The sequence below is a fragment of the Mustela nivalis genome (genome assembly GCF_964662115.1).
Source record: "Mustela nivalis genome assembly, chromosome: 6".
Lineage (NCBI taxonomy): Eukaryota > Metazoa > Chordata > Mammalia > Carnivora > Mustelidae > Mustela > Mustela nivalis.
Window position 1 is genome coordinate 114,679,812 of NC_139025.1, and position 27,889 is coordinate 114,707,700.

Consider the following 27,889-nt stretch of genomic DNA (forward strand, 5'->3'; position numbering starts at 1 on the left):
AAGGAACTGAAAGATGCCATTTAAGGACCAGATTCTACTCAGATGCCTTCTCAGCCTCTCTTCCCCAAGTTTCTGTACCCATCAGACTGGAAACCTTCTGAAAGAAACATCTGAGACTTCTCCACTGCCCTTTCAGCCCAGGGCCAGATAAAATAATTAAATAATGGTCAAAGAAATCCTTCTAAAACAGCTGCTGTCTACTATTGCCCCAGCCTCTGGACTGCATCATTGCTGCTGAACACGAAACCACCAAGGGGCAGTCTGGCCCAACAGGGAGCCATTTCTTCCTATGCAAAACTGGTCACATGTGCAAAGACTCTCTTCCGGAAACACATGACCACCTCCTGGCCCTCAGGGGTTCTCTTCTTATGGCTTCAGCTGTGCCATCAATTCTTTGAGAATATGCTATTGGGCTGCAAATAGATGGGAGGAGGTGGGTGGAAGCTGCTGACATACTGGGAAGTGGACCAGGACCTCTAGGGACCAAATCCTTCAAATGCAACACCTACCACAGGGTCAAGACCACAATATATGTTCAATATTATTAAAATAATCATTGTACGACGGGGTGCCTGGGTGGCTCAGTGGGTTAAAATAATCGTTGTACGAAACTGAACTAAGGAGAAACCCAAAGCAGAAAAGCTCTAGGGGAAGGAAGTGTGTGAGTATGCACCGGGGATGGCTGCTCTGTAACTAGGGTGAGTCTGGAGCCCTTGCCGCTCCCCGGAACTTCCTGGAGCTACTACAGTGCCTTCTTCCATACACAGAAGCCTCAGAGGTCTATGTGACCTCTGCACTTGGAAGGAAGAGAGCAGACTGAGCATGAGGGTATGTGTTTAGACCACATGTTGGGGGTGGGGGAGGCTGCGCAGGGTTTCATTCCCAGCAGTCAACTGACAAGATTCCCCCAGGGGCAGACACTGGCTGCCCAGCCTGTGAGCAGCCTGGCTGGGCGGCTGCACCCTATTGCTCTCGGGAGCAGAAGGACAGTGCAGGCAGCTCCCTACCCCAGGGCCAGTCACATTTCTCTTACACAAGCAATCCATGTTCATTATGGAAAATGCCACATCACTCTTTATTAGATGCTAGTGCCAACACTGGCCCCCTTCTCTCCATGCACAGGGGCACGTGGGCAAGGGGCTCCGTCCCCCGGCCGGGATGCAGTGGAAGCCTGGCCCCACTCCCACTCTCCCAGGGCCAGCACCCTCCTCAGTGCCTCAGGCTGCTTGCTCAGGTCTGTTCAAACTCCTGTTCACAGTAGCCTACATTGAGGGGCTGGGCTTGGACACCTCGCCTGCAAGAGGACATGAAGAAACACTCAGATGGGGTCAGTCCAAGGCCCTACAACATCTCTACCACAACCAACAGTCTCCCCTTCCCCTATTTCAGCACACCTCGAACTGCCCCTGTATACAAGAATTACTCAGGGATCTTATTTCCAGAGATTCCTACTTGGCCTGGGCTCACATGTTGGCAAGAATCTGCATTCTGAACAGGTGATTCTGATACAAGGACATCCAGGAATTTGCGGTGGGGACACCTATTTATATCCTGCCTGTCTTTGTACTTGAGTCCCAAGTAATGCAGTTCCTTTAGAAAAGAGCTGATGCCTAAGGGGTGCCTAGTGCTCTTGGCTCCCTGAACCCCACTTTAATGGCTCAAATGCTACAAATGCAGTGGTGGTGGGGGACCACTGTGCTGTCCTGTTCATGCACAGGGTGTGGCCATGAAATCCTGTTTAGCCTCCCAAGTTCCGGGATGTGACCAATCTCTATAGCGGATCCCCGGGCATGGCCTATTATTCAAATGAGCTATGTACTTAGAAATGGTAAAGAACTAGCTCAAAGTTGCCCAGTGAATCACACACAGTTGAGGCCTAGACCTTGCCATGGCTGGCTCTCAGCCCTGTACCAGGCTGAGTCCTTCAGGTCCTCAAGACTTAGTCAATGAATACATCAGGGAAATGACCATCTGAGACAGGTCCATCCCAAACAGCAGCACAGCTGTCATCAGAGCCCATAAAGGCATGGCCATGGCTAAGAGCAGAGACTCTGAAGTTGGCTTGGATCAAATTCTGGTTTTGAGTGACTTGGGGCTTTACATTAACTTCTCTGTGCCTCAGCTGCCTATCTCTAAAGGGAGGGTAAAACTGCCTACCTTCCAGAGTTATGGTTAAGATTCAAAAAAATAATGCCTATAAAGGGCAGTAACTGCCACAAAGTAAACCTCTGTAAGCACTAGCTATTATTTTCCCTGTAGGTCTCCCATCTGCCCACCCACTGTGGGAAGGCCCCAACACGGCCTACTTGCTTACCTTAATAGCTCACAGCGGAATCGCGTCAAACGTTTAAAGGCGAAGTCCAGGCTAGTCACCAACTCATTGCTCCACAGTCTCTCGGCAACAGCCCCTCCTCTGGGCCTAGTGGGAAGGGTCACGCCGCAGGTTGGCTTTCTTCAAAGAAGCCGGACACTCACAGGCTGCTGCTTCTTATTCAGGCACCCTGGACTCGGGGCCAAGGTTATTCAGAGTGACAACCTGGCCGGGGGGCTCCTAGCGACTTGTAGGGACCAGCTCCATCTTCATTAAGATGGGCCTCACGGTCCCACTCTCCTCCTCTCCCAAAGATATGGAACCAGAGTAAGTTGTAAACACATCGTGAACTGTTACTGACAGCAGCAGCAGGTGTTCTCAAAATTACAGCTCCTTCTCTCTCAGGCTGGGGAGGAAGGACTTGTCTGCGGGTGACTGGACAAGAGTGAGTCTCTCAGGGAGAACCCGTGCCCACAAGCCCAACCACCCATGTCCTCAGGAAACCCTTACCAGAGTCTGGGGGCCAGATTTGTGCTGTCCACATACTCTCCCCACATACAGGCCTCTCCGCCAATCACTAGAGCCTTTTGCTGAGGGCTACCTAAGGGAAAACAAGGAACAACAGGCTGCTGGTGGGGTGGGGGGTAACCCTAGGGTTTCCCCTCAAACACTTTCCTAAAGTAGCCCTCTCTTCAGATAGGTCATAGCTCAACTAACCTGAAAGGTCGAGCCCAGACCCTCCTGTCTCCCACTCTGTGCACCAGCCCAGCCTCCTCTGGTCAGCCAGGAGAGCTCCCTGCTTTCACCTTTAAATTCCAAGGGGTCCACCATGTAGATCTCACTCCAGTCTGGGCCATAAGTTATGTGATTCAGGTACCAGGGGGCAGAGAGCAGGGCGCGGAAGCCAGCTTTGGTGATGAGCTCCATCTCCTTCATATAATGTACTGGTGTCTCTTCTCGCCATACCTGAATGACTGTATCTGGCCGAACCTGTCACAAAATTAATAGCACATGGCTGAGAAGATTTCTGGCCTATATGCTATGCAAACAACCCAGGCCAAGGGATATGTGCCCACTGTGCTCTCAAGCAGCTAAGTATTTCTCTGTGACTCCTAACCCCTAGGTTTCTAACCCAGTGCAGGGGACCCTGTAGGCCCTAGGAGTCCTCCCTGCTGCCTCCACCCCCAGTCCTTCTGCAGCCTTCCTGTCGGGACTGAGACAGTAATACTGGGTGTGAGCTAAGGCAGACAAGCAGTAGCACAGGAGACTCATCAAGAGGTTCCCTGTCCAAGAATCTCCAGATGTTTCTGAGGATGAGTCAAAGTTCCTGCAGAGCCCCTGCATTTGGCAAGAGACTGGGACCTAACTGATCAACAATGAAGGAGAAAGTAGCCCTGCTCCCAAACCTGGAGGACCCCGAGTCTATGGTCAGAGAGGAAGATCAACCCAGCATGCCAGTCTCAGGAATCCTGAGTAGCAGGCAGCAGAAATAACTCTTGAATAGCTTGTGGTGATGGAAGAGAGACAGATGTTCTGACACTCTCCCAGTGCTTAGACCTCTGTGACCTTTCTGGAGGGGAAAGGAGAGATGGCCCCGCAGTGCTCTGAATATTAAAGCCTAATGCAAACCCAGGGAGGACCAGTCTGTGCAGAGGCAGAGAAGGGCTCAGAGACCAGAGGGAAGCACTGCAGGTGGCTCCTTCTCTCTCTGCCCCTGGCTCACCTTTACATTATTATCAAACACCTCCTGCCACACCACATAGCCCTTGCCATAGGCAGAGACGATGTTCAGCAGCCTGGAGAGTAAAGAAAGGGTCTGCTCAGCTCAAATAGGTTCTAGGCTGTTGGTGCCAATGCTCTGGGGGTGGAGGCTGCCTAGGGGATCATTCATGATTGAGCAGTATCTTTCCCAGTTGGGAACTGACTACTCCAAAGCTTAAAAGATAGGACAAAATACCCCTTCAAGGGCCCAGTAAAGCAGGGCCTGGGCCTGGTATGGAAAGGAAGGACTGCATAGGAGGTAACCCCAAGAAACCCTGCCCACCCTCTTTCCTTCCTCACGTCTGGATGTAGAAGGACTCCAGCTGCTTGAAGTCATTACCAAAGCCTTGCTTCTTCATAAAGGCCTGGATATCCGGGTTGGACTTCCTGAATCCCAAGAGAAAATGAAGATTAATTCTTTCGACATCCTCAAAGCCCAAAGCTTAGGGATTAGTCACCTGGCCTCCCATGATTTCTTTTTTCACTTGAAAAACCATTCAACTTCAGATCTCAGAGGCCCCAAATATGGCAGGTGTGGGGGAACAAAGCCATGTGAATGGGGCCACTGACACAGGCTGAGAAAGCATGAGTCTGGACCCCAAGAGCTTTCAGTTTAAACTCTCAACAAGAACATATATGAACCTGTCTGGTCTACTGTATTTGGCTCTAAGGCTCTGGCACACTGGATTCTGGCTTCCCTGTTTAACCCCCAACTCAGGCATATTCAACTCTTCCGCTCTCATGTATTCTTTATTTCAGCCGGATATAGGTATTGCTGTTTCCTGCTGTGGCTCCCTCCCCCAAGAACGTTTACATTTTGCTCACGTTTCTTCCTGAAATGTTTCCCCCTCTCCACTTCTCAGAAAAGCCTGTTTCCCCAGATTCAGCTCTAGTGTCCACTTCTTAGAGAAGCCCATCAACCTCTTCTGAGCAAAGCAGATATGTGGGTTTGGACCCTCATTGACTGGACACTTTCATATGTTAGTCTCAAATTCATCTGTGTCTGGACTTTTCAACCAGACTCTTTTACAAAGGTGGGGATTATTTTTCTTTCTTCCAGGACTTTCCCAAGACAATTTTGGTCCCAAACCTGGTTCTTCCATAAGTCTATCAAGGATATGACAGGAGAAAGGAACAGTTTCACATTCACAGCCTTGCCAAAATCCAGGAGGGCCTCTATGTAGGTGGAAAGAGGAAAGGCCCAAGACCTGGGCCATCTGGACTAAGACAGATTGTTCTCAGAGGTTAGCCCCTGAGGAGCACATAAGATAGGTAGCCTCTTGGGAGCTAACCTCTATTCTGAGTGAGCAGTTCATCAGGCAGGGATGGGAAGATCAAAGGGATCATACCAGCAGGTGAAATCAACCTCATCTCCTCCAAGGTGAAGATAAAAATCCGGGAAGACAGAGCTGACCTCCAAGAAAAATGTGCTCATGAATTCATAGGTACTGTTGAGAATGGGATTCACTGGTCCAAAGGTGCCAGAGGGATGAGAACCAGAGTAGCAAGGAGTCAGTAATCCAGGGACACCTAAGCCAACAGAGAATCAATCCCACACAAGTGTCACAAATACAGAGACCCCCACACAGTCATATACTTAAAGACATTAAGTTGCACAAAGTAAGATAATCATGTTCATATACATTACATGTACATAGATGGGGACCATCTGGTACTCAAAAATGCTGGTGATCATGAGCTTTTAGACATAGTCAAAGAAAGAAAAATATATCCACAATCAGGTACAGGGACTGGGTTATCGCCAGACAGCTATCAACACACACACACCCTTTCCCTTGCCACCTGCTTCCAGCAGGGGGTCACCTTTGTTCCCAAAGGCTGCTCTCCTCACACTGCCTTTAGAGAGAGACTGCCTGATCCAGCCAAATGGCAAGACCTTTCTTCCACTCTAGGGCACAGTGTGCAAGAACGTCATTAAGGCAAGACCATCTGAGAAGAATGTGCCTGTAGCTTAATACTAAGCAGTGGCCTCCTTTGTCCAAAGTAAGTTCTGCCTATCTAAATTCCCAGTGGAAGGAGTTGATGGAAAACATTCTTCCAGGGACCAAGGCTGGGTCATACCGCATCCATGAGTCGAAGCCCTGAAGCCCCAATGAGGAAGATCAGCAGACTCTTTCTATCTAACTTTATTCTTACCTGGTCCCCAGGACTGAGTGTGGCCAGGGGTGTCAAACTCTGCCAACACACGGATACCCCGAAGGCGTGCATATTCAATCACCTCCTTCACATCCTGTGCTGTGTAGATATGGGTGGCAGGATTGTAGGACCCCTGAAAGGCACAAGACACCCTTAACAATGTCATTTCCTGAAGACTAGCAGAGAAGATACTCAGAATGCCTCCACGACTCCCTGCGTATCAGGAAATCTACCCTCCGCTCTTGGTATCAGGGACTATCTCCAAGGATCTTTATCATAGTTTCCAGTAAGCCAGCACATCTATTCCTTTCATAATGCCAGTGAGACAACAAGGTAGGCAGGTAGCAGAATATAAACAAAGACAAAATGAGACCAGGAGAGATTATCTGTCAGACTAAATTAATGGCAAAGTTTGGACTCAAACTTAGGTCTCCCGTTCCAAATCCGGTGCCCTTCCCCTAAGTCAGTGTGTCCCTCCAACTGGCTGTGAGGATGAGAGCCAGTGTCCTTGCCGGCAGGGCCACAGCCAGGCTCAGACATCGACCCACAAATTTGTTCTTAGAGAAATCGAGACATACCTTTCTGGTGAGCTCTGGAAAAGTGAAGCTGTCATATGGGAAAGAAGAGTCATCGACCAGATGCCAGTGGAACACGTTCAATTTATTGTACGCCATGACGTCCTGTAGATCACAGCACACACTGTGAACCCATCACAGCTTCTCCGGTTTCAGCCTCAAACTTGGGATGGCAGGCAGACTGGCAGGCTGCTCCACGTACCCCAACAGCCTCAATCTGCACCGGCTTCCTGATAAATGCTTACAGGGTCTATCAAATCTTCCCTTCAGAGAACGCCTGGCTATAGAGGGAAGACCTAGCACATTTCTTATTCTCCCAGAGCACATCCGAAGATACCGGACAGAGGCATTACCTCCTCTTTTTGAGATGAGTTTTAGCCACACTGAGAGGACAGCTGCAACTATGTGGTACTGTGGTTTTCCAAAAGCACCACCATGTCCTGAAGACTAGTATGTCTTCCTGCCTTTTGTTCTGGGTTGTCTGACTAAAATTTATCCAAACTGTGAAGTCGATTGGTGAATTTAGTAGCCCCATAACCCAGAAATCTCAGAAGCCAAGACTGATGGATGTGTCTCCTCCTTTGGTTCCACCAGAGGAACAAGGGAAAAGGTGGACACGTGAGTTGGATCAGCAACTGTAGGATAAGATTGCCCATCAAACTTAAGATAGTTAGGAACATCCTGAGCTATGGCTTCTGAACATCTCTTTCCTATGCCCTTGTCCATAACTAAACTAAAATAAGCTTGGCTCGATCAAAGAAGCGAATTCCCCAAACTAGCTTCTGCATTCCTGGAGATAACCTGGACATTGGTCCAGGGTAGCCAGTGGGATAGATTTAAATCACTCCTTTTTTTTCTATTTTTTGTCTTAGAGTGGGTCTTTTCCATTTTCCCTAGGAACTCTTAAAGTTACATACATTCCCTTTGCAACTCTTTAGGAATATGGCAACTGGTCTGCCCCTTGCCCCATCACCCCAGAACACTAAGGGCAAAGATGGCCTTAAGGCCTGGGTACCAGTGTGTCCAGGATGCTAGTCAGTGGCAGGTAATGGCGAGACGTATCCAACAACAAGCCCCGGTGAGGGAAGCGGGGAAAGTCTTCAATCTCGGTTTTGTTGATAAAGAACTGCGTGGACCAAACAATCAACATATCAGGATTTGAAGGGAACTCACCATGGGGATAGAGGGGAAAAAAGAAAAGTCCCCTGATCCTTCAAAAGTCACTCTATGACTGTTCTGCATAGCAACTATCTCCCAAATGTCCCATATATTAACCTCAGCGAATGCAAACAGGCACCTATCAGAGGGTAACGGTCCCATGCTAGCCAGGTATAGCCGTCCCACATACCACTCAGCCTACACATTCTAGATTTTCACTGTTAATCTGTTTATTTTCTTTAAAGCAGTGTAGTCTCAAGGTCATTATTAAAATGACTCAAGAGAACTAAATTACAGTGATTCCAAAGAGACCGAATCTACCAAACTGGTTTCCACTCATGTCTCCTTCTAATTCTTGTTGGGGCCATCTTGAGCCTCCAGGACTCTAAGACAAAGTAAGTTATTTCCAGGACTCTCAACATTTGGAGCAAATCCCCAGAGATATAAAAAGGAACCATTTCGGGGGGCTCCCACTCACCGTGCCCTCAGGAGATCTCCAAACAAGCTGGCTAAAAGTCTCCAGACCTATGGGGAAGTAGAGAGGCAAAGTAAAGACTTAAGGATATGGGAAAAGGATGCACCCATCTGGAAGGATCCCAACGTGACAGAGGAGGATGCTTGGGCATATGGTAAAAGTGGATATATAGTATGGGCTTGATGAGTCTCAACACAGATGCAAAGGGGATACTAGAAAGCCAGTATCTGTTTTTACTCTGCATTTGATTTTGGGAGGTGGCAGTGTAAGGGGCTTTAGTGCCTCTCCTAGGAACACACTAACCCTCAAAATCCACATACCTCTTATCCATATTTCCTAAGCCTTGAACTGACAAGAGTCTTAAGAGAGGCCAAGATGTCTGCTTATGAGTACAGATGCAGGGACAAGCCAGCTCACATGGGTTCAGGCTTTCCAAATTAATACAGATCAAGAGCTAAAGGAGCTGAGACAAAGGGGTCCTCAATCTTCTGCCCCTTCTATTATCCCAGACTGAACTGTGAAAAAGTAATCAAGCTTAAGTTTCTAAGGAGCCTGGGTTCACAGCTGGACCTAGAAGACAAAGAACCATCTACCTTTCCTCTTGAGAAGAGAACTAGCTATAGGGAGCTGAGATAAGACAGGAAGCAGCTGCCCCAGAAGGACTGCCCCAGTCCCCTGGACACAAACTCCTAGATTCTGGCAAAGGCAGGCATGCTGAGTGCAGAGTGTTATATGTTCTCGACAGCTGGAGCCCCTCTTCTGACAACCCAGAAGAAGGATTTCCAGAGTCCCAAAATTTCAGCATGAAAGAATCTGAGGTCTTAGGGGTCACTTGGCACCTACTTCAAGGCAGACTGCTCTTATATTGTTTTGGGTTCTTTCAACTCTGATTCTGACACCCAGAATTCTGGAGTTCCGGATTTCCCCCTGCCCCAAACTGCCTAATCACAGCACCTGCACAAAAGGTATAAGACAGTAGAGAGGGTAGTCAGCTCCCAGTTTCTCCAAAACACAGGAGAGGAGAAGAGAAGGGGTAAGGGAACAAAGACGAACCAAAACAAGGTTTAAATTCTGTGAGAATTTCCCTCCTCATTCACCAGCAGGGGCTTTGCAAAAGCAGTAGAAGTATTTGGCTACGTCTATATCTAAGGACCAAATACCTTTTCAGTAAACCAAGAGAAAGAGCAGAGGCCCATCATGTGTTAGCTAGTAAAGTCCCAATTTTCTCCTGGAATATTACGGTTCTACGTATCTTATATGATTTACTTCTTTTTTTTTTTTTTTGACATTTATCTTTTCCTTGTGATCAAGTTTTCCTTTTTGAAGAAACTTTCCAATTACATGTGTTTAATGAGAGCTTCATGGGCAGTGTTTGTGGCAGAGCCCCAAGCAGCCTGTTCCCTGCTGGCACACTGGGCATCAGCCTGCAGGGTCTTTCATGGCTTGCCCAGAGCACCTGCCCAGGACAGCTGCTGCCACTATCGCATGGGCTGACACCTGTCAACTTCTAGAGAGAGCTGTAAGGAGAACACTCCCTTCAGGTAGATGGTGAAACACTCCAAACGGTCTCCATAAAGAAAGCCTCCAGTATGTGCTGGACCCTCAATCTTATCTTCCCAACCCACTGAGGTCAGCCTTCCCACTTCAGCCCCTATGTTACCTCGGAGAGCTCCCCAGACGGTCTCAGAGAGGAGGAAACAATGATCATCATTTATGGTCAGGGTGTCTGAAATGACAGAAATGACTCCATTGGTTAAGGACTTCTACTCTCAGATTACAGATCCCATGTCCTGTGTAAATCCTTGTATTAAAAAACAAGAGTAAGGTCACATTTTTTTTTTTTCCTTTCAAAGAGGAAACATCCCCAGAGCAGAGTAGCTGCAGGCCAGCTAGGCCTTGGGCCACAGTGGGAGGGTGGTCTCCCAGACGCTCTATAGGCCTTAGAAGATAATACACAAGGAGGGTCAGGCTAGAGAAGAAAAGTACCACTTGCCCCGTGGTTAGTCCACCCCTCCTGAAACACGAGTTCCCACCAGCCCTTAGCTGAAAGTATGAGGCGTCAGACAGGGATGCTTGGAGGGTGTATCCAGGTTACGGTGTTCCCAAAGCCTCGTAATCACCCTCCTTTCCCTTTGTCTCCAGGCTTCATTCAGGTACCTCATCCAAGAATGTGAGGAGGAGGCCAAGACTTGTACGTTCACTTTGGAGACCGAGAAGTTCCTAGATGCTGCTGGAGGACGGGAGGCATCATAGGGCTAATGACCTGACTTTATTTCAGTCATTATGTCCAAAAACATTAGGACCCAAAACTCCTTCTCTCCCCAGAGTGGGGTTTCTTAAAGAAAATCATCAGATTGTACAAGCTCCTAAAATGGCAACAAAATTATACACAGTGCAGAAGGCAAGTGTTCTGTGGGACTCCATGAAAAGCCACTGTGACATTCCACACCACCTTCAGACACTGGTTAGAATGCATATGAAAAATTCACCATCTTTGGTTCTCAGCCCTTGATGACCTGGAGTCTCCACAGTCCTGGAGGGCTGCAGGCCTAGCATCAGGAACTTAGGCCAGGCCAAGTAGAGTTAGAGCTCCAGACAAGTGCTTGCTCTCTACAACAGGGAACAGGGTGGTACTTACAGTTCTCCACCGACTCCAAAGAAGGAAGCTGGTTACATCCAGGAATGACCACAAGGATAATCAATGAATTCTTCTCTGGTGCATGCTGTTTTCCTGGAAGGACAGGGTAAACTCAGTGTGGCTGACCTGCCACCAGAAGCAATAGGCAAAACCAAGATCCTACAGGAAGGTCCCTAGCTCTAGGCCCTTCTGTTTGCATGCTGTTTGGGAAGAGGCAAGCGTGGGGAGGGCATTTACCCTTGGCACAGGCACTGCCTCATCACCTGTTCAACTCTTTCATTTTGGTTGTGCTCCCCTCTCTCCCCAAGAACCTGCCCTGACGCATGTGTCAATGACCTGGCAACAGCTCTTTGTAACCAGGGCTCTGTATTTCTAGTGTGGTACAGTCAGCATGATTCCATTACCTCGACAACTGCTCCTAAACTAGAGGCAGCTTGACAGCATTTCTACTCAAAGCGTGGTGGGCAGACTAGCTGCTGACTTGCAAGCTGCAATACCGGGTGAAAGGAAAGATACTGACAGGAAGCTTATACAACACCAGAATGTCAATTATGTCAGAATAACCACGCTGTTTAGTCTTAACATGTCTTTGTAACTCATTTTTTTGATGAAGGGAGTAGTTTTACATTCCCATGTGTGTACCTCTCCTCTCACTGCAGACTGTCGCCTGAAGCAGCACTGTTCTTGAGGGCTCCCAGTGAAAGGATTCCAGTGTTGTCAAATCCCAGGAGCTGATACAAGCAGATGAAGTAGATGACCAGAGGAGCTCCTATGCAAAGGAGGCCTGGGATCACCGAGCTGGTGCCCCAGCAAAGGTACATGGCCACCATCCTATCCTGCTTCCTTCCCTCTTCCCAAACAGGTTCTCTCTCTGAGGCAGACGTCTGCCCAACAGTGGAAAGCCACCCAGTATGAGCCAACATCTAGCATAGTTCTTCAGATGCACCCCACCATGCCCCCCCAAAGCCCAAAGAGCCAAAACCAAAGCCAAAATACTAATGCACCATCCCTTCCCATCCTCCTAATGGTTCCTCTTTGTGTGGTTCTGATTGTACCGCCCCAAGCCTGACCTCAATGAACTCCTTCTTTCTATCCTTTTCTGGAACTACATGCACCCACACTGGCACCACAACCATGACTTCCTGTGGAACTAGAGTCAGGGACAGGATGGCCTGGGGAAAGGCAGGGAGAGAGAATTCACAATCAAACTGGATCCCCAATGTTACCCATCTCTAGGGCAGAAGTAGCGCAAAAGCCTTGAGCCTTTTCCAGAAAACCTGCTCAAACATCACAAGCACTACTGCAGGGCTGCATCTCAGCTCTCCGGCTCACCAAGAAGAAAGCCAATAAGGGGCCCTTTTCTATCATCAAGAACAAAACATATTCTTTCCCCTCCCTGTAAATACTCTGCATCCCACACTAATACCTTCCTAAATCCTGCAGGGAGAAGAGAACCTGAGTCTACTCTGTGCCAGGCGAACTCACAACTCCATTCTATACCCTGAAAACCCATCTCCAACAACAGAGAACAACCGGACTGTCAGGGCAGGGACTTCCCTCAAAGCAGAATCTGTAGGGCTCTCCCAAGCTCCCCAAGCAGACAGGCCACCTCTACAAACCCCCAAGACCAAGGAAGACTTAACTGAGAGGCAGAAGCAAAGAAAACTATAAAAGAATATTCCTCCTTAAACTATGCCCTCATCTCTTGCCCCCACTCCAATCCCACATATCACAGAGCCCCAATATCAAATGTGGAGAGCTAATCTGTGTATCTAGCTAGGCAGCTATCCAAAAGACAGCAAAGTCCTGAGCTTCAGCGTTAATTCCCTGGACCTCAGCCTGCAAAACTGAGAAAAAATCACAACTATCCCTGTGCAACAGCCACAGTCACTGTCCTTATAACATTTAGAGGCTGCTAAACGCCAGCCTGGTGACTGCCTGCAACTACTGCCTGGAACATAAAAAACCTCTAACTTCTGTTGTTGCTGCTAGTGTATTTTTATTTTCCAAAACACACCTGCACTCCATCCTCTAAATCCAGTCTTTTCCGTGGGGAGGGCTGTAGACTCCTTACAAGATCTGATGAAAATAAAAACAAAAGGACTTTTTCCCCTAGAACAATGGCCCTAAGTGAGGGCTCATCTCTCCATCCCCCACCTCTAATCTTATGGTGAAGAATCCCTGTCTCCCGGAAGCATTCTCAATGACTCATTTTGGGTTGGGGCTGATAAAGCAGGTAGAGAGTCATGGCTGCTATTTAAACGAGCCATGAGGGGGCCGGTCTCGGGGAGGTGGCAATGTGGGAACTAGCAAAACAGGAGGGATACTGGGTCATTTAAAAGGACGTAAATAGTGTATCGTCACTGCGGTTTTCCACGTCCAAGTTGCTACCCTGAAGCAAGCAGGAAGAGGCTGGGGACAGGCCACCTTCCTCTACACGCAACCACATGCTCTGCACTGGGAAGGACTGATGTGTGGGAAGCCTGGGCACACTCACAAGGAGCCCAGCTGGCACAACAGGAAATTCTGAAACCTCAAGTGCTCAGAAAGAACCATGGCAAACAGAGCACTGACTTGGGCAATCAGGAAAGGGTGGTTTGGGTTCTGCTGCTGCTAAACTGAATGAGTCTCGGGGCTCTTGTTTTCTCCCCAGCAAACAATGGCAAGGTAGGACCACATTCTGGCTACTCCTCCACAGAGTTTCTACTCTGTGACTCCACACACAGATAGTATGCTCCAAGGTCTCAGTCCATGACCATGACTTCCTGACTCTACTGCTCCCTCATCCCGTGCTTTCATATACCCCTGCTCCTCTCCTCTGGTTCACTGAAAAGTCTGCACCTTCTAAATTTAGGGGAAAAAGTCAAACAGTACAAAGTGTTTACAACAAAAAAATTAGTTACCTTTGGCACCCCTCTCCTTTCTGCATCATTTAGCCTCCAAGACAGCCCAGCTCTGGACATGGAACACCTGAAACTCTTTTTCTACCACAGTCCTGCTGTTGTACTTTCTCCAGATGCCAGTGCTGTGACCTTTCCATTACTCTGCTATTCTCAGTTCTCTCCTATTTTCACTTCCCTTCCTGCTGGCCTACGTGTGCTGATCCATCCCCTCAAACACAGTCTAGCCAGTACTCCCAGCAACCTGTTCTTTTCTTCTGCTGCTGTACCCAGTGGATCAAGTAATGTCTGCCTTCTGTGCACTGACTCTGGCTACTGCATCCTACTGGAGGGAAGAGAGAAAATCATGTGACAGCAGAACTGGGCTGCTGTAATATCATGGTCTCTCATCCTGGCCGGGCCCTTGGTGCTACCTGAACATCTCCGTCTCCACCATTGCTTTCTTTTCTTCTCTGCAACAGTTACTTCAAGTTTGAGCCACTTTCTTCAAGTCTGTAACCCGATCACCACCGCCCTTCCTCTCAGCAGACAATCAGAAGAGCACTCCCACCCATCTCTACCTCCCCTCTCCTCCCATACAGAAACATCTGCAACACATGTCTAGTCTTTATCTGTGCCTCCTATCCTGGTGGAAAGGGTTTCCTTTCACCTGTCCTCTGGATCTCGTCTGAGGAGAGATCCAGATTTCCCCCCAAATCTTCAAATTATTTCTTTCTACTGATTCTTTCCCACCAGCATTCAAATATTTGCAAGTCTTCCTGGTTTCAACTCCATGTCATCTCCAACAGACTTTTCCTTGCCTTCTGGTCCCAAAGAAACTCCAGAGGAAATGCAGCCTAAGCAGCTAGGTGTTGCACTCCAAAGCCAGACAAAACCGGATTCAAATCTTAGTTCCAACACTTTCTAGCTATGGGGCCCTGGACAAATGATTTTCCTTCTGTGCTGTGGTTTCCTTCTGAAAAATGGGGATTGTGATTAGTACCTACCTTACTGGACTGCTGGGAAGATTGAGTCAGTACACGTAAAGGGCTTAGTCAGTGCCTGGCACACAAGTGCTCATGGAGTTGGCCAACCTCAGCCCTCTCCTGGTAGCCACTTCTGACATCCTATCTACTCCTTAGTCCACTACAACATGACTTCTTTTTCCTCCACTCATCTGCAGATGCCTTCACCAAGGTCCTGAGGTTCTATAATTAAACTCAAGGGACCCTTTTCACTTCATTCTTCATTCATTCATTCAACAGTTATTTACTGAGTGCTTACTATGTGCCAGGCTGTTCTAAGTGCTGGAGACACAGCAGTGATCAAAACAGACAAAATTCTCTGCTGTCCCAGAGGTAATATTCTGGTGGCCACTCACTTCTTAGGGGACCTCTTGGCAGCATCAGACATCCCTGATGTTGATGAAACTAAACTCCCTTAGCTTAGGGGACATGGCTCTCCCTTGGTTTTCCTTCAAGCTCCTTGAATATGCTTCCTCATTCTCCCCTTCCTTCACCAGCCCCTACATGCTAGTGTTCTCCGAAGATTCCAGGCTTCTTTTTTTCTCTTCCTTTCTACTCTCCTTGGACGATGTCATCTATCCCACAGTTGATTGATGATTCTCAAATCTACCTTTCCAAGCCAACTCTTCCTCTGGGATTCTAGGCTAATAGGACAACACTCAGGTAGCTTAAAAGCCCTTCAAATCTTAAATACTAAGTTCAACTAACTCTTCATTCCTCTTCCTGGCTGATCTTCTCTCTGTTTGATCTGTACCATCTATTGATTTATCCAGACCAGAAACCTCTTTCTTCTCTCATCTGAGTAGATTAAAAATTCATGTACCCATAATATTTACCAATGGTCCACTATGTGTCAAGCCCCGTGTTAAGCACTGAGATTACAACACTAAAAAAGAAAGACCCAAATAAGTCCAGTTATAACAAAATCCTTGTTATCTCAAAATCTTGACCACCTTCCCACCCCCAATGAGTCAATGCCTTAAATCATCCTCTCGTAATTTCTCACCTGAATGACTAAAAAATCTCCCAGTTCTCTCTGCCTCCATATACATCCCATTTCAATCTACCATTCTCTGTGATCTTTTAATATGAGATCTTTTCTCTGCTCCTAAGCAGGAATTCTCACGGTAACACAATGAACTCTTTACAGAATCCTGAAAATGCCACGTTTTCTCCATACTTTCCTTTACACATATTGTTTCCTCCAAGGGAAGCAAACTTTGCGTTGCCTCCAAATCTCACCTAATTATGAAACGGTTCTGATTCTTCCTTTTATAAGACTTTTCTATCACTCCCCCACCCTTTCCTAAGAGACCTTCCTACGAGATCATGAAACAACGTATACATACATTTTTTGGTAACACTTATCTTAATATATGCTGTTTATTTGTCTATCTCCTCACCGAGGCTGTAAGTTCCTCAACAGCAGGGGCCAATCTCAGGGCCTTTGTATTTCCAGTGCCTGACACACGGTAGTCATTCAATAAATGTTTGCTGAAAAAATGAATGATGCTAGAATTAAAAAATGCACATTTAATGCTATGTATGCATAATGATTGTGCTACATGATAATTAGGCATAAATGGCAAGTAGTTAATGGAGAGATTAACTTTTATACGCCCAAACCTAGTATTTGTTAAGTCCTGGGACTAGGATGGGGAATGGTAAGAAGACACCCAGGCATACAGAAAGTGCCTTTTCAGACACTGCTCTGAAGAACCATTAATCCAAAGATTCGGGTGTTTCTACTCCCTGGAAGGGAGCGCTCATTCCTGCATCAGGGGACCCAGAAACTATGTCTTTACCTCAGGGCACAAGAGCTTCTCCTTGCACCCAAACTGCTCCTCCCTGAACCAAAATATTTCCATCATATCAATGTGTTTAATTCAGAGGATTTTAGTGACATGGAGAAAACCCTCATTTTGGTTATAAAGTGGCATTTGGCTTGGCTTCTGGAGTAGACACAAGAAAAGTCAACCCAGCCTAGGCACCTCCCTGCTCTTTCAGGTGTACCTTGCCCCTTTGTGTCCTGGTACTCTCCTAGGCCTTGTCGATTCTCCACGCTCACATTTTTCCCCTCTCCCGCCCACCTTTATCTCTGTCACATCCAGGCTCTCTCTCCCCTTATTCAGTCTAATGAAAGCCCTAGACATCATTCATTTACCACTCATTCTTCATTCTAGCTAGGATAAACTTAACATTTACTGTACATCTGGAACTGTGCTAGGTGCTGGGGCAGTTCAAAACAGAAACAAGTCCAGTCCCTGCCCTTGAGGAGCTCATAGTCCAGTAGGAGAGACAAACACAAACAATAATTACAAAGCAGTGTGATTAGGGCTGGGGTGGATACTATAGCTACCCAGAGAAAGGAAGGGATGCTTCACCTTGGAGAGGGTCTCTGAGCAGAACCTTGAACCCCGAGATGGGTGTTTGCCAGGCTACCAATAGGGAAAGATACTCCAAGCCTGGGAAGCAGTCAGTGCAAAAGTATACTGTTGTGGCTAGGGGAAGAAGCAAGGCCACTCCTGTCAAAACTTCTTATCCCTGTTAAGTAGGAGTCTGAGAACCCAGCTGCCCCCGAGCCTGGAGGCCGCCCCCCCCAGTGCTGCTGAATTCAGTCTGGACCATAGTGCCTCCTCCCACAAGTCCCAAGACTTTTCACCCTCTAGACACTACTAATATCCACTCAGAAATACAATCTATCCAGCCCATGAATGAATCCTGAATGTTCTCCCTTCCATTTTCTTTGTAAATGCTAAAGTTAAAAGTTTTCTCATTTCCCCCTACTTTTGAAACTTAATCTGTTCTTTTCCTTTCTTCCCACCATGAGATAGCACCTCCCAGTGATTCTGGATCCCAAAAAGATAAGTTAACATTTTGCACAGTCTTTCAATTTTTTTTTCTAAATACACAGATTTGTTTTTAAAGCAAAATGAGATTTAAAGCAAAAATGAGATCCTAATATGTAATAGTTTGCAACTTTTTCCCCACTTACCAAATGATTTGCAGATCTTTTAATGTCTATATATAGATCTACATCTTTATTTATAAATCCTAAATAGAATTCCATTTTTGAAATATACTTTAAAAAGTGGAAAGTCCTAGTTTCTCTCCTCTTTGTGGACATTGTAGAATGCTTCTAAGTTTTTGATATTATAAGCAATGCTCTAGTCACCATTTTATATATGTGTGTGTGTGTGTGTGTAGTATGTATATATATATATATGCATTGGTTGAGAGATTTCTGTAGGAAAAACCCTAGAGGTAGAAATGCTAGGACAAAGACAGGAAAATTTTGGTTTTGACACTGCTAAATTACTCTTCCACATTGTTATATTTGAACAAAAGTACAAAACTGATTTATATCTGAACCAACATACATGAGCCCATTCCTCCACATCCTTCCAAAACTAGACTGTCTCAATTCTTTTTCATCTGTGCTTGCTTGATAAAGAAATATACCATTGTTTTGATCCGTACTTTAAATGTAATAACTGAATTTGAAAATCACTTCACATTTACTGGCCGTATATGTGTGTGTATACACACACAGACACACACACACATATGTATTTTGTTTTTGAAAGACAGAGGGAGCCAGCAGGGTAAGGAGGAGCACAGAGAAAGAAAATCTTAAGCAGGCTTAACTCCCAGCATAGAGCCCAACTCAGGGCTCAATCTCATGACCATGAGATCATGATGTGAGCCAAAATCAAGAATTGGGCACTTAACCGACTGAGCCACCCAGGCACCCCTTTACTGGCCATACTCTTTGCACCTTTTTAAAGATTTTTTTTTTACTGATTTACAGAGCTCTTTTTAGATTTTGACTGGTTTTTGTTTTTGTTTTTAATTTGACAGAGAGAGAGCACAAGTAGGCAGAGTGGCAGGCAGAGGGAGAGGGAGAAGCAGGCTCTCCATTGAAGCAGGAAGCCTGATGCAGGGCTCGATTCCAGGACCCTGGGATCAGGACCTGAGTCAAAGGCAGATGCTTAACCAAATGAGCTACCCAGGTACCCCTAGCCTGTCAATTTTAAGACCGCAAATAATTCCCCCATTTTGTCCTTATTTTTTTTAACCTTATGGTTCTCTTGCTTTGACTTTTATGTAGTCAGATTTGTTCATCTTTTCCTTCATGGTTTCTTCTATCTGCTTGCTTAGAAAGGCCTCCTCTGCCTCTGGGACCATATAAACAGTTCCTTATATATACTTCTAATAGTTTTATGGCATGGCCTTTATCTTTAGATCTTTAAACCACCTAGAATTTACTTTTGTGTTTGATATGAGACATAGATTTAATTCTATTTTCTCCCAAATGGAGAACCAGTCATCCCTACATATTTACTGACTAAGCAACTTTGCACTTTTGATTAGAAATGTTTCCTTTACCATATATTAAATTCTCCCATGTATATGAAGCTTGCTCATTTTCATGGCAATCTTATAGTCAGGAGACTACCATGTCACACTGCTATCATCTTTTGTCATGTTGCCCAGTATACTGACGCCTCTGCTCATTTCTGTTCTGGACCCACACTCCCATTCCTATAAATGTTGTTTCTCCTACTCCACCAAGCCACCTGGACTACACATCACCCACCCCCACAAGCCTCTGGAATCCTGTTATTGAACTACCAACATCCTCAGTCTCTTCTACTTCCTCCTCAACTGAGAACTGACTCTCGCCAGGAACATTATTTTCCCTATGACTTGCTCTGAGAGACAGCTCCTTTTCAGCTGCTTCTAGGATATCTAGCCTCTACCATCAAGTGAAAACAAACAAACAAACACCTCTTTTCTGTGGCTAATGACATTTAATTGTATAATCTCGAGCCTCTCCTTATCACCAACACTCTACAATATCCTGGTCATATTTTTATTACTCAAGACTTTGGATCCTGGTCCCCAGTCTTCCTCTCCATTCCAAGGTTGGCTTTGATCCTAGGTGATTTCAACACCCAAGAGGAAGAACTAACCCACATTCTAGCTTAGCAGTTATCCAACAACACCTTAACACCCTCCCATGGTCACCTTTTGGACCTTCTCGTCCCCTGGAGGTGTTCCAGCTCATTCTCGCAAGCTTCTGTACTATATAGCTAACCTGCTGAACCACCCTACATCTGTGTGCTTCAACCACAGTGGCACTGAGTTTCTTAAATACATGACATGAAGGCTTCTTTCCTGAAGGCTTTTCCCACATGCAGTTCTTTCCATATGGATTACTGTCTGCATCTCCACCAACTCCTACTTTGAAATATGACTGGACAGCTCTTTATGGAAGCCTTCTCAGAACGTGCCCTCTGCTTCACACCAACACTTATCAGTAACAATCACTGTACTGATACTTTACTGTATGTCTGTATTCCCACCTCTGAAGGACAAGGACAGTTCAATTAATATTCTTGGAGAAGTGCTACTGATAAATTATAGTTGCCTAATAGATACTACTTGTACTGAGGATGGACGGAAAGAAGGAAGTTGGCCAGAAACACTACTGGAATTTGATAATGATGGGCCAGAATCAAAACATTCTTGAGTGCTAATGATCAAGCAGTTAGATGCTACAAGGTACTATCTGTGGCAATTAACACTCAAGTGTGATCAGGGCTTACTCCTACCAAAGGCCAGGAGTTTTCCAAAACATCAATTGGTATAATGCTTGATGAAAATATTTAAGAGTAGTAGATTGCCCTAAGGTTGCATGTTGAAAAGAGCTAAATCTTTGTAGACAAACAGATCTGACTGGAATTTCTACTCCACAACTACTAGCTGTGAAACCCTGCACATGTTATGCAGTTCTCAGTTCTGAAGGATGGGGATAACACCAACCTCATAGAGCTATTATAAAGATTAAAGGGCACAGGGACGCCTGGGTGGCTCAGTGGGTTAAACCTCTGCCTTCGGTTCAGGTCATGATCTCAGGGTCCTGGGATCGAGCCCCATAGCTGGGCTCTCTGCTAAGCAGGGAGCCTGCTTCCCCCTTAGCACTGCCTGCCTCTCTTCCTGCTTGTAAGCTGTCAAATAAATGAATAAAATCTTTAAAAACAAAGATTAAAGGGCATAATATACAGCAAGTGCCAGACACTCAATAAATGCTAGTTTCCTTCCACCTTCTACTTCCTTTCTCTTAAGAAGTCAGTTTTGCCACTTGGCTGGAGGAGCCCAGAGTTGGGGTGCCTTGTGGGATAACCACACCATTGGAACAGCTTCTCTGAAGGCTTTTCATGAGCTGCACATAGGAGCCTGAAGGCTCTACTACTATGTGATGACACCCTGTATGGCAAATAGGCTGAGACTCCAACATATAAAAGGGATATGAGCTTAGAACTCTAAATTTGCCTCCGACTAGGGCTGTGGACCTAGACTAAAGACCAAAGCCACTAATGTGGGATCTTAGTACTAGTTACTACCAGGACAAGATTAAATAAGACAAAAGTTAAACTTTTACACTAAGACACAGTGTACCTGGTAAGCCATCTTTCTTGCTCCCAAAGGTTTGCAAAAGAAGGGGAGGCTACTGACACCCAAGATGATAAGCAACCAAACTTCCTGCATCTGAGCATACATTTCCACAGGAAAGAGCTCTACACCTTACCCAAGCCCAATCACCTTCAAGAAGCGGACATTAACAGCACACCACTACCGGCTAGAGATCAGGGCTGAGTGCAACACTAAGGAAGCTTAAGCAATAACAAAAGCTTAAAACAAGCAAAGGAAATGAAAGAGAGAAGGTGACACAGTAATGGGTCTTATTCATTATAGTCAGGAATTGAGAAGAAAAGCAAATCCATTTCTCTATTACAATGCATTATAGATCTATAAACCTTGAGGAAGATCACAGAAAACCCTTCACACTTAAAACTTTATCACCTCTACAGATCCAACCTCCTCTCTTCAACTGTCCTCCTTGCCAATGGCTCCACAAAGGTGGGCGACAACTCCTAATCCAACTGGCTGACCCTGTTGTTGATGTACATTGTTTCTCTCCTTATCAATTATTTCCAGTGACAGCAGAGGAAATTTAGGAAGATGCAGAAATATTAAAGTAACCTCTTTAATTTCTGAAAGTAGTATTGGCTGGGCAGTAAATGTAATCCACAGGAAAAGGATTTCGGTTTAAGCCTCAAAGAGGCTAAGAAATTGACAATGTGCCCCAGCAAAAAACCTTGTAGCTGTAAGAAAAAATAGCTCACATGTGCTACTAAAAAACAAAAACCAAGTACCAACTGGCAAAAAACCTGCAATGCCTTGCTTCGCTCTTCTGTTTGGAAATGAGGAAGTGAGACAGAAGGAGACGGGAGGAAGGGCAGCTCTGTGGCTCAGACTTAATTTTTATTGCTTTAATTTAAAATCACCTATTTCTTCCTTTCTTCAAAGATTGTAAAGACAGTCATCCCTATCTCCCTGTTATCTTCAGAAATGCTTGAAATGGAGACAGATTAAAAAAAATAAAGCAGCAGCTACTTGGAAATTAGCCTGAGGGCACATAGTTAAACAAGTGATTAATAAACATTCTCTGGCTGACTCCTAAATAAATCTTGTTCTAGACCCAGAGCCCTCTACTGTTTAGGTTTTCAAGCAGAATATCTAAGGCAGGGGGAGTGACAACAGCTCTAGAAAGTAAGACTTGAGTTTTTCATAAATCAGGCCCGGGATACTTACATACATCCTGACCAAGCTGAGCTGCTTGGGCTCTGTACTATCCCCGGCTACTGGGAAAGTATTAACGATAAAGAGAAAATAAGGTTGTGGGCAAAGAGGCTGGTTGAGGATTAGAAGCCAAGCTAGTTCAGGCCTTGGGATTCAAAATGGAGCCCAATTATTCAACTATCATGCAACCCATCTCCTTCCAAATTCATATATTTCTCCTCCTTATGTATCCCTCCATTCCCCACACACCCCTTTCACCAAAAAAAGTAATTCTACTACAAAACATTCTTCCTCAGCGGTTTTCTTCCTTTTTGCTTTCAAGCAATAAATTCAGTGGCAATAAAGTCTTCACAGGAATAACCTGTCCTTGTCATGAAAAAGGTTAAGGGGACAGAGCCACTATGCAATTAGAGTGCAGCACTAATCAGGATTGCTCCATCTCCTCTGCCAGCTGCCCAACCTTGTCTGTTTCCCTCCTACATTCCCTAGATTCACTCCCAAGGCATCTCCAATTTTGTAATGAGATAAGAGTAGTTTGAGCTGGGACCACAGCACAGAGTGATCCTCCTTTCTCTGGAATTCACAAACATTCCAAATTTGAAGCCTGAAAGGCAATCATTTCTAAATGAAACCTGCAAGTCATCTTTTTGATGCTCTTAGAAATAGACAAAAATCATGAGACTTTCTTTTATACAAAGTAGACCTTTTAAGTTAATATATCCAACAAATAATTAAGTATCTCTTATGTTCCAGGCATTGTAATAGAAGGAATGGTCAAAGGAGGTATTTTAGGAGATTTAGAGTGTAATCAACTGTGCCACTTATCAGTCATTTGTTTCATGTCTGAGAATGAGCAAATCAAATACTGATGATGGCTACAGAAGGAGCCAGATACTCATATAATAATCTTCCTTCCATTCTAAAATAAAAGGAGTTATTCTATTCAGGGATAGTGGCATCCTAAGCAACTCATAGGGACATGTGACTATCACAACTGGACGTGAACTTTTTTTTTTTTAAGATTTTATTTATTTATTTGACAGACAGAGATCACAAGTAGGCAGAGAGGCAGGCAGAGAGAGAGGAGGAAGCAGGCTCCCTGCAGAGCAGAGAGCCCGATGTGTGCCTCGATCCCAAGACCCTGAGATCAGGACCCGAGCCGAAGGCAGAGGCTTAACCCTTTGCGTCACCCAGGCGCCCCACGGATGTGAACTTTAATAAAAACTATTATGGCTTTTAAAAACCACTGTGGCTTCAATCAACTAGTTTCAGAAAGGCAAAGAATTCAATCAAATGCAAAATCAGATTTATCCATTTTACCTGAAAAACTAGGGCTTTATCAACTCCATCAGGCACCCAGAAAAGTATCTGGGGCAACATTAGAGAGGTGCTATCCCAAGTGATCAGATCTTTGATTCATAAACAAGAAGTGGCTCAATAATCAAAACAGAGAATTAGGTTCACTCAGGTATCCAGAGCTTAAACTAATTCCATTTAACAGGTTTAACAACATGCAACATGCAACACACACCCTCCAGTTGGCAGAAACACCTCTCAATGACAAAGACAGGTAGCAAATACTAAACACCTTCATAGACCATTCAGCAATTGTGGACTACAGCTAATCCTTGAAGGTGAATTCAGAATCAAATCACACCTCAGTAAAAGGTTTGTTTTTCAGGGAATTATGGATTCCACTGAATCCCAGGTTCAGATCAAAAGCAGAAGTTGTGCTATATTAAGAAGAACATTGGCCCAGAACCTACAAAGAAGTTATGTGGAAGGAGAAGATGGAAAGCTGTTCAAAGCTAAGATTTAAATTGCATATGTTGTTTTCTTTACTAAAATCAGCCCCATAGAGAAATACAGTCTGGTTTGGGGTGTGCTAACATTGCTTTTCCCTCCAGGGATTCATCCTTGTTTTTGCAGGAAGAGGATTACAGCTCAAGTCATCTGGAAGCCTTCCAGGAGATGAATGTTCCAAAGGGAAGGCTACATAGGAAGAACGATAGAGAAGGAACTTACTTCTGTGTCTTTGGTAATGTTGATCCAAACCAGTTTTCATTATCTCTCTTAATGGGTTAAGAACCTTCAAATATAGGAAACTGATTCGCAGTAAGGTAACAAATTGAAATCAACATCTTATTTGGTTTTTTATCTGTCTCTCAATCTTTCATTAGGTAATTTACTAGGACACCATTGTCATATATCATCCCCATTTCTATTTTCTTCATTACACTCTAGACCTATAGCAATGGAGGTAATGACAATTTAGATTTGTAGGACTTATCCTAATTTATACCATAGTAACAAACATTCTAATTATCTTTTAAGCATCTTATAACACGTTGTGTCCTTTTGCTTCATACTTCTTCAACTGGACTTCAACCTTGAGCCTGCTTTTTTTTTTTAAGATTTATTTATTTATTTAAAAGATTTTATTTATTTATTCGACAGAGAGAGAGATCGCAAGCAGGCAGAGAGGCAGGCAAAGAGAGAGGAGGAAGCAGGCTGCCCGCCAAGCAGAGAGCCCAATTCGGGGCTCAATCCCAGGACCTGAGATCATGACCCGAGCCGAAGGCAGAGGCCCCAACCCACTGAGCCACCCAGGCACCCCTATTTATTCATTTTAGAGAGAGAAAGAGAGATAGAGCATAAATGGGAGGGGCATGGAGAGGGAAAGAGAATCTCACGCAGACTTGCCGCTGAAGGTGGAGACCAATGTGGGGCTCGATCTTAGGATCCTGAGATCATTACCTGAGCCAAAACCAAGAGTCAGACACTTAACCAACTGCATCTAGGTGCCCTACATCTACTTTTGAGCGTGCTTTTTTTTGGTAACCTCCAGAATACCCAGCACTGGAATAGGCACATACCAATTAGATGACAGATCTTTTTTTCCTTTCTGCACAAGCCAGGCCCTAACTTTTCTGTACCAAAATAAACACATTCTGAGTGCCAATCTTGTCTAAGGCATTGCTTGTCATAAAGGATTCATAGAAATATGTGATCTGTGACACACAATAGCAGGCCTTTTATCCAGGCCTTTTAACTGGCCTAATGGATCTTGCCAGTTAAGAACTACCCTGATGCTGAGACTCTTTTTCTTTCCCTAAATTATCTATCATGCTCTAAGTACCATCTGTTTAATGAAATGCATTTAAAAAAAAAAAGAGTTTATTTATTTGACAGACAGAGATCACAAGTAGGCGGGGGGCGGGGGGGGGGCGGGGGGACGCTAAGCAAAGAGCCCGATTCGGGGCTGAATCCCAGGACCCTGGGATCATGACCTGAGCCAAAGGTAGAGGCTTTAACCCACTGAGCCACTCAGGTGCCCCTGAAATGCCTTTAATTCTATAAATCAAATGAGAACATTTGTGAAAGTAACTTAATCACACCTGAAACACAGTACGAGATGATATTACCATATGACCAGTCATAAATACGGCTTCCCCCTCAACAACCTATACATCATATGCAGGGAACCAGATTCCAAAATAGTGTGGGAAAAAACCTCTCAATTTTAAGCCCAGAAAGTAGAACTTTATTCCTTTGTGTTGCTCGATCTTTCCTACCAATTTGCTATGAAATAATCCTCAAACACAATTTTCAGCAACTGCCTTAAAGAAAACTGCTCACCGGGGCACCTAGGTGGCTCAGTGGGTTAAGCCTCTGCCTTTGGCTCAGATCATGATCTCAGGGTCCTGGGATCAAGCCCTGCATCAGGCTCTCTGCTCAGCAGGGAGCCTGCTCCCCCCCCCCCCCGCCTGCCTCTCTACCTACTTGTCATTCTCTCTCTCTCTCTCTGTCAAATAAATAAATAAAACCTTTAAAAAAAATAAAAAAGAAAAGAAAACTGCTCACCCCTGCTGTTTTAGATGAAACGAATATTCAAAGCACTCCTGATTTTACTTCAATCCCACACTTCTGCCCAACCTCATTCCTTCCCACTCCCCAGGCCCCATCCTCATCACATACCCCCTCAAAGCACTTTGAGCTCAACCACGGTGGCTCTGCTCAAAAGCCTTTCTTCCTCCCTGGAATACTCTTTCAGTCTTGGCCAGTTATATCCACGACCCCACCTTACGTGGCTGCTCAAAATCTTCTCCGATTTCTCTCACATTTACTGGACATGCCATGTGTCAGGCACTTTCATGTAATTTTGCACAGGTCAAGTCATCGCTAATGTCTTATCTTGCCAATCTCTGGCCTCATTCTAGGACCCTCAGACACTTGAACACGGTCAGAGGGATCACCTTCGATGTCTCCTGGCACAGTATTTTCAGCAATTTGATATCCTTATTGAACTGCAGTCCTGTAGTAGGCATTCTCAGTGAAACAGAGCCCGGGGGCGGGGTGGTGGGGGGCAGGATTCCGGAGAAATCCTGGCTCCAGAAGTCAGCTCAGTGAAGCAAAGAATGGAGCTGGGGGCGAGACGAGGGGAATCAGAGATGGCAGCTGGAGAAAAGGCGCAGGAGGAGGTGGAGACCAGAGGGTTGAGACTAGACGACAGGGTAGGGCAGAAGCCAAAAGAAGGGCGTCTCAGGAGGTTTGGGGAGGTGCCCCCGGGCAGGCTCTCTCGGAGCCAGGAACGAGGTGGGGCAGGTCCGACTCACTTGTGGGTTCAGGAGGTTGCCAAGAGTGGGAGCTGAAGAGGATGTCGCGGTAGCGTTGGAAGGCCTCGTCGAGGACCGAGCAGCCCGGTTGCGCAGCCGAGCTGACGTGGTACTGGAACTGGAAGTTGTGCGGGAAGATGGCGTAGTGGGACTCGGAGGTCTGGATGTACTGGGGCCAGGGCCACAGGGCCGCGGCCCGGCCGGCGAGCACTGCCGCCAGCAGCAGCGAAAACCAGAGCCCCGAGCCCGCCATGGCCCGCCGGTCTCGCCGCTCCCGGCCGGCGGGGCCACGTGAGCCCCCGGTCAGCTGAGCGGCGCCCGCGTGACTACCGGCGTGCCACGTGACCGGCCGGCTCCTCGGCCGCGACCCCGGACGACCCGCTCCGGGCCCCTCCGGGCCCCCGGGCCAAGAGGCGCACCCGGCCGTGCGAGCGCGAAGAGGCATTGTCCCAGCCTGAATGGCGAACGAGCTGGGAGGTAGAGGACGTCCCGGGCTCGGGGAGCTTGAGGAGCGGGAAAATGGGAGGACGCAAACCGCTGGTGGTTTTAATGGGAAGTGCCGTGGGGCGGAGGGGGCTGGAATCGGGTAGTCCGACTGGTTCTGCTAGAGACAAGACCCCAAGAATCTGATGTATTTATGACTG

At 46.0% G+C, this 27,889-nt stretch overlaps 1 protein-coding gene across 1 annotated transcript; it reads right to left on the bottom strand.

Annotated features, from left to right (window-relative positions):
• Positions 1 to 1,051: 1,051 nt before the first annotated feature.
• HEXA (hexosaminidase subunit alpha) lies at positions 1,052 to 27,581 on the bottom strand. The gene is made up of 14 exons (XM_082735742.1): positions 27,246 to 27,581; positions 11,076 to 11,168; positions 10,098 to 10,163; positions 8,441 to 8,487; positions 7,820 to 7,930; positions 6,808 to 6,909; positions 6,230 to 6,362; positions 5,422 to 5,602; positions 4,373 to 4,459; positions 4,035 to 4,107; positions 3,118 to 3,301; positions 2,822 to 2,912; positions 2,315 to 2,419; positions 1,052 to 1,294 (listed from the first exon to the last, which is right to left on the bottom strand). The coding sequence occupies exons 1-14, from the start codon at positions 27,496 to 27,498 to the stop codon at positions 1,231 to 1,233; spliced, it is 1,590 nt and encodes a 529-aa protein (XP_082591868.1). The 5' UTR covers positions 27,499 to 27,581; the 3' UTR covers positions 1,052 to 1,230.
• Between the last annotated feature and the right edge of the window lie 308 nt (positions 27,582 to 27,889).

Coding starts and splice junctions, on each gene's coding strand:
- HEXA (XM_082735742.1), bottom strand. CDS start 27,498: ATGGCGGGCTCGGGGCTCTGGTTTTCGCTGCTGCTGGCGGCAGTGCTC. Junction 11,169..27,245: donor GCAACCTCCTGAACCCACAA/GTGAGTCGGACC, acceptor CTGTCCTTCCAG/GAAAACAGCATGCACCAGAG. Junction 10,164..11,075: donor TTTGGAGTCGGTGGAGAACT/GTAAGTACCACC, acceptor CTGTCATTTCAG/ACACCCTGACCATAAATGAT.